At 22.0% G+C, this 12,206-nt stretch overlaps 3 protein-coding genes across 6 annotated transcripts; 1 reads left to right on the top strand and 2 right to left on the bottom strand.

Moving 5' to 3' along the window:
• Positions 1–1,119: 1,119 nt before the first annotated feature.
• LOC122861006 (probable basic-leucine zipper transcription factor J) lies at positions 1,120–5,037 on the bottom strand. 4 transcript variants are annotated; one of them, XM_044165133.1, is made up of 7 exons: positions 4,935–5,037; positions 4,098–4,422; positions 2,253–2,878; positions 1,920–2,156; positions 1,637–1,834; positions 1,344–1,474; positions 1,120–1,198 (listed from the first exon to the last, which is right to left on the bottom strand). In XM_044165133.1, exons 2-7 carry the CDS (start codon positions 4,262–4,264, stop codon positions 1,145–1,147), a joined length of 1,413 nt encoding a protein of 470 aa, XP_044021068.1. In that variant the 5' UTR covers positions 4,265–4,422; positions 4,935–5,037; the 3' UTR covers positions 1,120–1,144. The 4 variants fall into 4 exon arrangements, with proteins under 4 accessions (XP_044021068.1, XP_044021067.1, XP_044021069.1 ...); XM_044165132.1 differs by lacking the exon at positions 4,935–5,037 and adding an exon at positions 4,556–4,807; XM_044165134.1 differs by lacking the exon at positions 4,935–5,037 and adding an exon at positions 3,836–4,033 and having other exon boundaries at positions 4,098–4,204.
• Positions 5,038–5,055: 18 nt separating this feature from the next.
• On the top strand, positions 5,056–9,166 carry LOC122861007 (integral membrane protein 2B). Its single transcript, XM_044165135.1, has 4 exons — positions 5,056–5,962; positions 6,745–7,239; positions 7,326–7,593; positions 7,673–9,166. The coding sequence occupies exons 1-4, from the start codon at positions 5,876–5,878 to the stop codon at positions 7,789–7,791; spliced, it is 969 nt and encodes a 322-aa protein (XP_044021070.1). The 5' UTR covers positions 5,056–5,875; the 3' UTR covers positions 7,792–9,166.
• A 412-nt stretch (positions 9,167–9,578) lies between these two features.
• Positions 9,579–11,315, bottom strand: LOC122861008 (pre-mRNA-splicing factor 38B-like). The gene is made up of 4 exons (XM_044165136.1): positions 11,131–11,315; positions 10,731–11,053; positions 10,455–10,666; positions 9,579–10,338 (listed from the first exon to the last, which is right to left on the bottom strand). Exons 1-4 carry the CDS (start codon positions 11,205–11,207, stop codon positions 10,240–10,242), a joined length of 711 nt encoding a protein of 236 aa, XP_044021071.1. The 5' UTR covers positions 11,208–11,315; the 3' UTR covers positions 9,579–10,239.
• Positions 11,316–12,206: the final 891 nt, after the last annotated feature.

Below are 12,206 nucleotides of genomic sequence, written 5' to 3' on the forward strand. Positions count from 1 at the left end.
AGCTAATTAATATATATTATTTATATTACTCTATAAGTAATATCGCAATGATATGCGTTGGAGCTTCCAACAAAATTTTTTTAGGAAAAAAAATAATATTAATAATAATAATAATATAAATAAATGAATAAATAAACAAAGGAATTAGAAAAATGATGAAAAAAGTGGAAAAAATTGAAAATAAAAAAAAAATGTACATGAAAAAAGAGTCGAGTGATGAATACGTCAATAAATTGTCACGATTATTTATGCTTCTCATTTTTATATCAATGTAATTTTAATGCAGTGGCACGACTGATCATTATTATATAAAAAAAAGGAAAATACACTCACGTAATTTAGCCTGCAAGTGTTATAAACGACTAATCAATTTTATAAACAAAAAAAAAAAAAACAACAGATGTACGTAACTATAGATAAAATTAATAGTTAAAAATAAATATTCAAAAAGTAAATAAACCAGGCACAAAAAAAAAAAAATAGAAAAGTTAATTAGAAAATATTTATTTTGTGATTTTGTTTTGATAAAAAAAAAATTATTTTGTAATTTTTATTAAAGTGTCAGCAAACTTGCTGCACTTTTTGATGTTTTTTTTTTTTAAATTTCAATTATATTTAAAGAATATAATATAATATATGTTTTTTTCTTTTTAATTTAAATAATTTTTTAGCATCAAATAAAAGAATATGCCACAAAAAAAAGAAACAAAACCTGTGTAATAAAAAAAAAAAAAAAAAAGAAGAAAAAATACTCGAAAGATCTAGTAACAAATATTAATATTAATCTTTTGTGTATATTTAGTCATCATAAATAAGTCATACTTTAGTTACTCAAATAAAGAAAAGAAAAAAGAAAAAAAATTGAAAAATAAAAAGTAGAAATAGAGAGGATGCTTTTTTTTTTTTTGTTTTTGTTTTTTTTGGATTGATTAAAAATAATGGCACTTATTGCCAGAAAATATAACATTTTTATTAATGATTTTACTTTTAGCATTTTAATTTTTTTTTTTGATCATAATTTCCCATGTTTGTTTTTTCTTAAATTTAACAAATTGCAACAATGCATTATATAATAATTTTTCATTTGTTTACAAGGCTCAGCGTGTATTATTTATTTTCTAAAATATAAATTTTATTATTTTGATCATAAAAATGGATTATTTGAACTTCTTGCTGGATTACCAACACCTGTACCGACCTAAAAAACAAAAAAATCATTATTCTATACAATTATTTATCTTTATAAAATAATAATAATTTTTTTCTCCAACTATTGTAGTTATTTATATTTTTTTTTTTATCATTTTATTAAATGTGTGCTTTGATGTGATAATAAAACATACCATAAAGGGGTTTGCTTGATAAGACGAAACATTCGGATGCCATATTTTTCCGGGGAGTGAAGTCATCATTTGACTAGATGGAAGTACATCCGTAGTATTTTGTGTTCCAAAGCCTATCCATTGATGAGATTCTAAAAAAATAATATAATTATTGAAAAAAATTTCTACTAAAAATTAAAAAAATATATACAATTCTTTAAATAAAAATTAAATAACAACACATAAATTGTTTAATAATTGCATGTTTTAAAAAAAGAAAAAAAAATAATAATTAATCATTAAAAAATAATTACCATTGTTATCTGAAAATTGCGTTTGTCTAAATGGATTTGCTGTATTACATATTCCATTGTCAACTTGTTGCATATTATTATTATTATTATTGTTCATGGTATGCAATGATGTACCCCATAAATCATTATTATTACCAACAAATGGATTTGAAAGAACATTTGATGTTTGTTCATTTGTCGTCCAGATATTATTTAATTCTGTAAATAAATAATTGTAATAATTAATAACAAGATAAAAAATAATTATATATTGTTTTTTTTTCTCTTAAATTAATATAATTACGATTGGAATTGTTGTTGATCCAGGCAGATGATAATGATGATGATGATGACGATGATGATGGTAATGGTAATGGTCGTGTAGCTATTGATACATCATCTTTAAATTGATTTTTTTTCATCATTGAATCCAAATCTTTCAAGGCAGCATATCGATCCTCTGACGGTGGAACATTAATTCCATTTAAATTGGACATGTGGGTTTTCCCAATTTGATTAAATGACGATGACATTTCGTTATCTTAAATTTTTTTTTTTATCATAATTTAATAATACATAAATTTTTAATATTTTTATAATTAACATAGATAAATTAAATTTGAAATAATATACTCACTGTTTGAATTAAATACTGGATTATTATCAAAATTAGCAAATGAAGGTTGTTCTTCAATTTTTGATGCATATGACATTGTTTCAGGAATAAATGGATCAGGTACTTTACTAAAGTCAGCAACAAAATCTGTTGTAAATGCATCAACTACATTTTTTATATTATTATTATTAACAATATTATTATTATGATTATTATTATTATTCTTATTATTAATACGAGGAGGTGCTATTGATATTGGCATTACACCAATTTGTGGTACTCTTGGTACACTTATCTGAATATTATTATTATTAATATTTTTTAAATTTTTATTGACTTGTATTTTTTGATTATTATTATCAATTGTATTATCATTATTATTATTATTGTTGTTGTTGTTGTTGTTATTATTTTCTAATGATGGTTCAAGATAATAATTTTTTGTTTCATATTTTGCAATCATAAGATCTTTCATTTTTTGTTCATCTTTTTTATCAATATGTTGATTTTGTTGATTTGTATTCATCAAACCAAGCCATACTTTACGACAATAATCATTACCATGGTTTTTAATAAAATCAATTTCTTCTGGTGTAAATGTTGCCATTGATATTGATTTTACACGATGTGGTGGTGTTATACCACGTCTGTAACAATAAATTTGTATTTTAATATTATTATCATTATTATTATAACGTTAAATAACAAAAACAAACATGACATTCAGTTAAAATCTCAAAACAACAACAACGACAACGACACACGAGTTTAAAAATGTTTTATTTTTTATATCAAAAAGGGTAAGAAGGTTCATGGATAAATAACACAACACAAGAAATAAAAAATACTGATGCAATTGTTGCGAAATTTAAATGTCTATAAATAGAAACGACTCAATAACGCATTTAATTACAAAATAATATAAAAAAAAATATATATTTTTAGATTATTAATATTCAAAGTATAAATAAAAATAATTTAAGAAAGTTTGTAAAAGTTGAAAAAATAGATAAATTAATAAAAAGATGAAAAATTAAAATAAAAAAAAAAAAAAAAGTAGTTTTTGATAGTTCAGGTGGTATGTGAGTAGACAAGTATGACGAATCTTTGGCACGAGTTTCTTATTTATGTCGACTAACTGGTTTATTTATTTTTACTTTTTTTTTTTTATATATAAAATTTAAATAAAATTTAAATAATCATTAAATTGAGAATTATTGTAAAACAATTAAAATAACATTGAAAAAAAAAAAAAAATTTATGGAATTTTTTATTGATGAATATATAAGTAAATTATTGATTGTTTTGTTATTAAATTTTAAATAAACAAAAAAATTATAAAAATAATATTTCCGCAATCAGAAATAACTGGGCAAATAACCTTCGACTTTGTTTGAGTATTGCAAAATACTCTCGACAATAAGGATGAGCTGTGAATTGAATAAAAAACTCTCAAGACTTATTATCATTATCATTTTTGGTATCTGGTGACAACAAAGAATATCGTGTAAATAATTTTGCATAAAAAAAAACTTGCAATTTTAGAAAAACAATAGATAAATAGTATTTAAAAATTGACAAATAATTGTCGAAAGTATAATTACATAAATATTCAAGATGATTCTGTTGTAAAAGTCACAATGATTTGCAACTTTTTTTGTTACATTAAAAAATATTTCCTGTTATTATTTATTTATAATGTTTTTGTGTTGTTTTTTAATTTTTGTTTTTTAATATGCTGATGTGAAATGAAAGCTCGAGTCTGTGGTTTTATTTTTTATTTTGGAGTAATATTATTTTGCCTAGATTAAATGTATGATTAAATTTTTTTTTTTCGTTTAAATATTAAGTGAATGATCTACTTACAGCATACCAGAACATGTTGTACAGACAAATGAGCCAATTGTTACATTGACATAAGTTGGTCCACGTTGTCGACAATCAAAGCACTCTTTATTTCCCGGTAATGAGACCAATTCGCGTAATATTTTAAGATGTTGTTTCTCATCCAGCTTTCTCTTTGACGACGCCATTATTTTAACTATTTTTTTTTTTATTATTTTATTAAATCCTTTTGTTTTAATGGTGCTTTTTTTAAAATCTTCTTTTTTTTTATTTATTTTTTGTTTGACTCAGATTTCTTTAGAATTTTTATTTTTTTATTTTTTGTCTCAACTCTTAGTCACCTTTCCTGTGTTCCAAATAAAAATAAAAATAAATATATAAATGATAATTTAATTTAATTAATAGTTATTTATATATAATATTATTTATTTTGGGAATTTATATTTAAGCCACTAGTAATGTACTTGAAATTATTTTACTTTTTCAACGTAAACTTATGACACAACGGCTATCGCGAAACTGATTTAATTTTTTTAATTATTTTTTGACCCAACACACAACACCCAGATGCTGACTCAACCAGGAGAACGGTTCAACGTCAATTCACATTTCCATTTCCCCAATGTCCAACAAATTATATACACACAGACACATTCTTAAAAATAAATATATAATGATAATAATAAAATTGATGTAAAAAAATAACACGAGATTATTTTATGTGTTTATCAATTATCATTTGGGTTATTTTAAAATTAGTCATCAATTTTCCCCAAACGAGACATTTATTAAAACAAAAAAAAGTATCATTTAATTATTATTAAGTTTTGTAAAATTATATTTGCACAAAATAACAACCTTAACCTCTAGTTATTTTCCATGTGTTTTAAAAAATAATTATTATTCTACTTTTAAATAATTATTATTATTATTATTTTTTTGATAAAAAAAGTTAATGAATTTTAATTATGATTCACTAGGGTTTATTAATTACTGGTTAATTTATATACAATTTGATAAGGCATGATAAAATGAGTATTTAAAAAAAAATAAAAAACTTATAATAATAATGAATTAATAAAAAGAGAAAGAAGAAGATTAATTTTTTTTTTTTTTTTAATGAATATTCAAGTTGTTGTTGTGGTATGATTGGATAAGATGGCGTTAAAGCGGTAAAATTCAAATCGAGACTAAAATTAGTCATGAAAAAAAAATATGATAATTAATTGTTCAATTTATTTTAAAAAATTGATATTAATAATGAAAAAAATTAATTGAAATTAATTTTTTTTTAATAATGTAAATTAAATAAATTAATAGATTTTTTTTAAGCATTATTATTAAATTAGTAATTAATTAAAATTATACTCAATTTATTGTTAGCAAATATTTATGATTTTAGAACTAATGAATTTGTATATTTTGTCATTAAGCATTTAAAAATTTAGCGCGTAAAATCACGTGAAAAAAAAAAAATTGTGGGTGGATTCAGGTGGATTTTGATGGTAGGATGGGTAAAGAAGAAGAGGTGAGAAGAAGATGATGATGATGAAAAGAGGGGTACAGACTACTACAGTTTGGACTGGTTTGGACAAGCGCAATTCAACACTGGATCAATCGAAATTGCGAAATTGTGTTACTTTGTTTGTTAACTTTGATTACAGAAAAGGACTCGTCCACTTTGTGTGTTTGTTATTAAACAATAAATAAACAATAAAATTAATAATTATATTATAATCTCAAATTGAATAATATATAATAAATAAATATATTATTTTTGTGATTATAAATATTCCAAAATGACTGTCATCACAAAAGCCATTGGAGAGAAGAAGCCTGCTGAAAAAATGGAGCAGCCATTGGTACTTGACGACAATAATTCAGAGGTTTATTTATATTTTTTTTATTCAAAAAATTATAATATACCTAATAATTAATTAACAATAAATAAATTTTTTTTTCTTTTCATTTTTAATTATTTCTGTAGATTTTTTTTTGATTATTTTTATTTTAGATAAAATAATATTGTTGCTGTGTGTAATTTGTGTCAGTCAAGTGTCACATATTTATTTATTTATTTTTTTCAATTATTATTATTATTACTATTTTATAATGATATTAAAAAATAACGCCGTTGGCAATGCCGTTAATGATCTCAACAATAAAATGACACATTCACCTTAAAATAAAATAATAAAAATATTGTTGTTTTTTAAATTTAAATTATAAAAACATATTTATTATTTATATTTATTTAAAATCGGAAAAAATAAAAATTTGTTTATTTCGTAATTGATTAATATTCAAAGAAAACAAAAATATATTGAATTTTATTATTAAATTTATTAATGATAAAAAAAAAATTTTATAAATTGTCTTTTAATAATATTTAAAAAAATTTTTCCTAATTTTTTGAGGATATTTTTGTGCATTCTGGATGAATAAATCAGACGAGATAATATTATTATTTTTTTCATGAGGATAAACTGCGCATAAAAATGATAAATGTCATATGACAAAAGTTAATTGTATTTAATCATTTGAACAATTTAAATTGTTCATATTTCGATATGGAAAAAAAAAATAGAAATATAGAAAATTAAATTATTTCTACAAAAATTATTGCTCAACAATGAAAAAAATTAAATAAATATTTTTCTTTCAACAGGGAAGATCATCTCATGATGATCCAGAATCAGGTGAACGTAAAAAAACTGATATATCTGGTCATTATTTGATTTTACGTAGACCAAATATAAGTACCCATTCAATGACACTTTATTGTCTTTTATTTACTGCACTTCTTGGTATGAGTATTGGTGTTATTGGTGGTGTTTATATTTATCGTCGTTATGCAAGTGAACAAATGCATAGATTTCGTACTGGTTGGTACAGTATACCATATGATCGTATGAGTGAAAAAGCAGCATTGTTAAATGAACAATATGCAGCAGGTGTATCATCTGATACTGAATTACTACATAATTTATTACGTGGTAATAAACAATTGCCAATATTATCAACAAATGAAAAATTGAATGAACAATTTGATGATACATTTCAAGAATCATTTGAAATTGATTTAGAAAATGAACATGAAGGTATTGATGTACCAGATTTTCGTGGTGGTAGACAAGGACGTTTTCTTCATGATTTTAATATTGTAAGTTACATTTTTTTTTTTTGGTTTTTGTTTTCTCTTTTAAACAAAGAGTTTATAAATAAATAAATAAATTTTTTTTCTTTTAGAATTTAACTGGTATCATTGATGTTGATGGACACTCTTGCTTTGTCATGCCACTCAATAGACAACGTGTTTTACCACCAAGAAATATGTATGATCTTTTGGGTAAAATGTATGATGGTTATTATGAAGTTAATACTGAAGTTGTTAGAGAAACAATGAAAGCTGTTCTACCAGCAATACGTGATCGTTCATCTGTTGGAACTTATATTGCTCGTGAATGCAAAAATATGCCAATTTATGCACTTGAAAAAATTAATAATACAAGTACAGGTAATTTAAATGGTTCTTTACTAATAAATTTCGAATTTTTTTTAATAATAGATTAACTATAAATAATTTTCTTTCATAGGAATATCAAAACGAGAAGTTAAAGAAGCACCATTTGTTCTATTTTCGGGTAATAAAATATCAGAATTTAACATCTTGAATATGGATGAAGTAGGACAAGCTTCAAAAAGTATTGAATAAATAATTTAATATTATTTTTAAGATTTTTGAAAATTAAAAATAACAATTATTGTTAAATAAAAAGACAGATAATTAGATAAACAAAATTGACGGTATTTACACTCTACACAAATCGACAAATTCAAAGTGACGAAAAAACATTAGTAAACAATTGGATTATCAAATAATAAAAAATATAAAACATAATTTACAAAATTATCACTCAAATTATTGTCAATTTGTCAATCAACACTAAACTTCTTTTTAAAAAATATTCATATAGATAATTTTTTCAGAATTTGTAGTTATCTGTCGTCCCCCATTATTAATTAACAAATTAATTGCAAGTTGATTTAATAAAATAAATGTGATCTGTCTAAAAACAAACAAAAAAAAAAAAAAAAAACATATATCAAGCCTGATAATTTACTTGAAAATTTTTTAAAAAATTTAATTAAAAAGATTTATAATTTTTATTACAAAAATAATTCCATAAACTAACAAAAAAAAAAAACAATGTTATACAGATTTTTTTTTTAGCTTTATTTAAATAATTCCAGTTAAAGAAATGACGTTAAAATTGCCAAAGATATTAAAACATATAATTGACTTCAAAAAGATAATTAATATCAAAATGTAAAAATAATAATTCTGTTTTATTCAATTTTTTTTTTTTTCCTTTTTTGTTTTTTGATTTTTAAATAATATTATACGTATTACTCAGAAAGTAAAATATTACAATAAGAATTTATGAGTGTTTAAAAATAAAAAATAAAAACTTGCTGTAAAATGATAAATAAATAAAATAAAATTCACAAAATTATATATTTGATCTAATTTATCGATTGACATTTATAATATTAATTTTTTTCAATTGTCAAGTAACACTTGATAATGATTCAGCAAGTGCTTTTTGTCGTGAATTGTATAATTTTTTAACCCATTTATCGAAATGTAAATTTTGGTCCATTGAAATAAACAAAAAAAAATTCTATGAAAATATTCATCATATTTAGAGCAATTTTAAATTTAACAATAATTGATCATTTAACATTTATTTTGTAGAACACCAATATAAATTTTGATATCGATTATAATATAAAATTAATAATTTAAAATTAATATTTCTTGGAAAATAAATTATCAAATTTTTAATAAAAAAAAATAAAGGTTAATTATATTTTTATTCCTCAGTTAATCGATATAGAAATATTATTAATTTATTTTTTCCGAGAAATATAAAATATATAAAATTTGAATATTATTTTTTCAAGCGATAACACACGTGGATATTTTTTTGTCAAATGATTTTTTTATTTTTGTTTCGTATCTTTTGTAAATGGTCATTTTTAATTAAAAAAAATAAAAATTCTAAATCACCTCTTGTGACAAACGAGCAACGTGTCAAAAATTATTTTGTTCATTTTAGTTTCATCTATCACCTTGAAGAACATCAGTAGTCATCAGTTGGATCAGTAGTCAACAACCACCTCACCCAGCAACAAGTTACAAAAAGTTTCAAATCAACATGAAGATGCTTATTGTACTGCTTATTTGCTTAAGCATTATGCTCATCTCTGGTAAATACAAAAAAATTTAATAACTTAATAATTTAATATTTTAAATGATTTTTTTTAATTTATAAATACACGGAAAATGCAAATCATTGAAAATAAGTTAATTTTATTTTTTATTTAACAATTAATTCATTGTTTAATTTTTTACTAAAAAATATTCAAAATATGGTGTTTTTTTTTCTTGATAACAGAATTGAAAAAATAAATTAATGAAAAAATAATCACTGAATAATCAAGGAGTGGCATTTATTTTTAACTTTTGATTAATTTATTAATTTTTTTCTTTACAAGTATCTGGTTAATTTTTTTTTTTGTTTGGCTTTGTGTGTAATTTTATTTTAAATATTTTAATTAAAATATTTTTTTTTAATTTTAATTAAAATATTTTTTTTTAATTTTAATTTCAGGTGCACCTGTGGCGGAAGACAACAACATCCAGAACGAACTTTGGCCTTTGTCAGCTAAGATATACGACATGCTGCATCCAGATGGAAGTAAAAATTTTCAAATTACGATGGATAATATATCTTTTAATATTACCCTATAAAAATCTTATAAAAATATTCATGATGATTGGTTCAACTAAAAAAAAAAATTAATATAAAAATCAATCAATAATGAATAAAAAATATGAATAATTAATAAACAAATTTAATTATTCTTAATTTTTTTTATTTGTTGGTAAATAAATGTCACGAAAAAAAAAAAAAAAAATATTACAATTTATAAGAAAGTAAAATATTACAATAAGAATTTATGAGTGTTTAAAAATAAAAAATAAAAACTTGTTGTAAAATGATAAATAAATAAATAAAATAAAATAAAATTCACAAAATTATGTATTTGATTTAATTTATCAATTGACATTTATAATTTTAATTTTTTTTAATTGTCAAGTAACACTTGATAATGATTCAGCAAGTGCTTTTTGTCGTAAATTGTATAATTTTTTAACCCATTTATCGAAACGTAAATCTTGGTCCATTGAAATCTATAAAAAAAAAAATTTCTATAAAAATGTTTATCATATTTAAAAGCAGTTTGTAAACATCTTCATCTTTCATCTTTATAAAAATATTATTTTAAAAAAAATTTAGTTAAACATACCGAGTAATGAAAAATACTTTCATCAAGTCCAGATTTTTTAGGTGCACTTGGTACTTGAATGGTATTTGATGTGATATCAATAAGTATATTTTTATTATTAGATTTTTTATCTTTAATTTGTGTTGATGGTGTAAATTGTCTTGGTGCAAAACCATCAGCATTTATTTCTTCCAAAATACTTTCTTTAATTCTTGGCTCAATTGCAAAATCATCTGTAATTAAAAATGAATTAATTATAAATAATATATTATTGATTTTTTAAATTATTTCAATTACCTTTTACATGAAAATTAAATGTTTTAACATCATTTGTTGACTTTGCATATGATTGTGAGCTGCTTGATCTACTTGTTGATTTTTCTCTTGATACAGAACGTACTTTTTTTCTATATCTATCTGGTGATATTGATTTACTATTTTTATTTTTATATCTACGTCTATCTCTGTCCTTTGAACTAGCTTTTGATGATCTATAATTTTTAGAACTTCTTGATGTGTCACGACTTTTTGAACGTGAACGATGACGACGTTTCGATTTTGATGATTTCAAAGTTCTTTTTCGATGTGGTGAACTGTCACTTGAATCTGAACTACTTGATCTAAATTAACATTTAAAATTATTATTATTAACAATAAAAATTAAACAATATATTTATTATTTTATCAACATCATTACCTTGATTTTCTGTAATGTTTTTTTCTGTATTTTCCAGCACTTTTGTCAGAATCAGAATCACTCGAATATCTCGCCATTATTTACAATTAAAATATATTTAATTATTCAATTTACAATTAAAAAAAAACAAACAATTAAATACACACCATTTATCTATAAAATTTCTATTTATTTATATTTATTATTATTATTTTTTTCTCTTTTCTGTCAACAAGGTGCAACAAGGTTATAATCATCCATTTTTTATTTTTACTTGACACAAATTTACACAGATGTCACTGTAATTTTAATAAACACCCGGGAGAGTTTTAAAGTTCAATATTTCATAAGGTCACAAGGAAAAAAAAAAAAATATTTTAAAACTTAAATCAATTTATCAATAAACAAAATAAAAAACTTTTTATATTATAAATAAATTATATTATTTTTCTATATACACAAACAACTATCAAAACACTTCAAAGCATTAAAAAAAAAAAAAAAATTGAATTGAAATTTCCATCTTTTACATTCCCACCCTCTTTAATTTTTAACAATTTTTTTTTTTTTAAAAAGCCACACTCAAATAAACAATCCAACAATAATAGAAAAAAAAAAAAAATTCTCATGAATTTTTTTCACATTTAGAAAAAAAAATTTAATAATTAACTGAAGTGTTTTTTTTTTGGAGTAAAATTTAAAAAAAAAAAGAAAAAAAATGTGTTTAATCTAGACGAAAAAAAAAAGAAAAAGTTGATGAATTCCACTTGGATATATGTTGTCTTACTTCTTGACTTACAATGATACCAAAAAAGAAAAAAAAAAGAAAATGTAAATAAAGTATGATGACAATGTCAACTGTCAAGAGGGATGAAGGGGTAAGATAGGGGTGGTTGTTATAGTATAGGGTCGGGGTTAAAGTTTAGTTTAAAAAAAAAAAAAAAAAGGTAATATATTGTGCAAGGGTATTCGTCATTAGAGGGTGATTTAAGTGACAGGTAAAAAAAAAAATAAAAAAGCTACATGTATTTTGAGTGAGCGCACGAGACTACGAGGACGCACATGATGTTGAATTTTCTTGGGAGGGTTTGTGAGGG

Source organism: Aphidius gifuensis, linkage group LG1, assembly GCF_014905175.1.
Source record: "Aphidius gifuensis isolate YNYX2018 linkage group LG1, ASM1490517v1, whole genome shotgun sequence".
NCBI classification, from domain to species: Eukaryota; Metazoa; Arthropoda; class Insecta; order Hymenoptera; family Braconidae; genus Aphidius; species Aphidius gifuensis.

Excerpts from the sequence above, each read along its gene's own strand:
- LOC122861006 (XM_044165133.1), bottom strand. The coding sequence starts at position 4,264 with ATGGCGTCGTCAAAGAGAAAGCTGGATGAGAAACAACATCTTAAAATA. Across the intron at positions 2,157-2,252 it reads TCCAGTATTTAATTCAAACA|ATAACGAAATGTCATCGTCA; the intron begins GTGAGTATATTA and ends AAAAAATTTAAG. Across the intron at positions 1,199-1,343 it reads ATCAAGCAAACCCCTTTATG|GTCGGTACAGGTGTTGGTAA; the intron begins GTATGTTTTATT and ends TTTGTTTTTTAG.
- LOC122861007 (XM_044165135.1), top strand. The coding sequence starts at position 5,876 with ATGACTGTCATCACAAAAGCCATTGGAGAGAAGAAGCCTGCTGAAAAA. Across the intron at positions 5,963-6,744 it reads TTGACGACAATAATTCAGAG|GGAAGATCATCTCATGATGA; the intron begins GTTTATTTATAT and ends TTCTTTCAACAG. Across the intron at positions 7,240-7,325 it reads TTCTTCATGATTTTAATATT|AATTTAACTGGTATCATTGA; the intron begins GTAAGTTACATT and ends TTTTTCTTTTAG.
- LOC122861008 (XM_044165136.1), bottom strand. The coding sequence starts at position 11,207 with ATGGCGAGATATTCGAGTGATTCTGATTCTGACAAAAGTGCTGGAAAA. Across the intron at positions 10,667-10,730 it reads ATTTAATTTTCATGTAAAAG|ATGATTTTGCAATTGAGCCA; the intron begins GTAATTGAAATA and ends TTTTAATTACAG. Across the intron at positions 10,339-10,454 it reads AAAGTATTTTTCATTACTCG|ATTTCAATGGACCAAGATTT; the intron begins GTATGTTTAACT and ends TTTTTTTTATAG.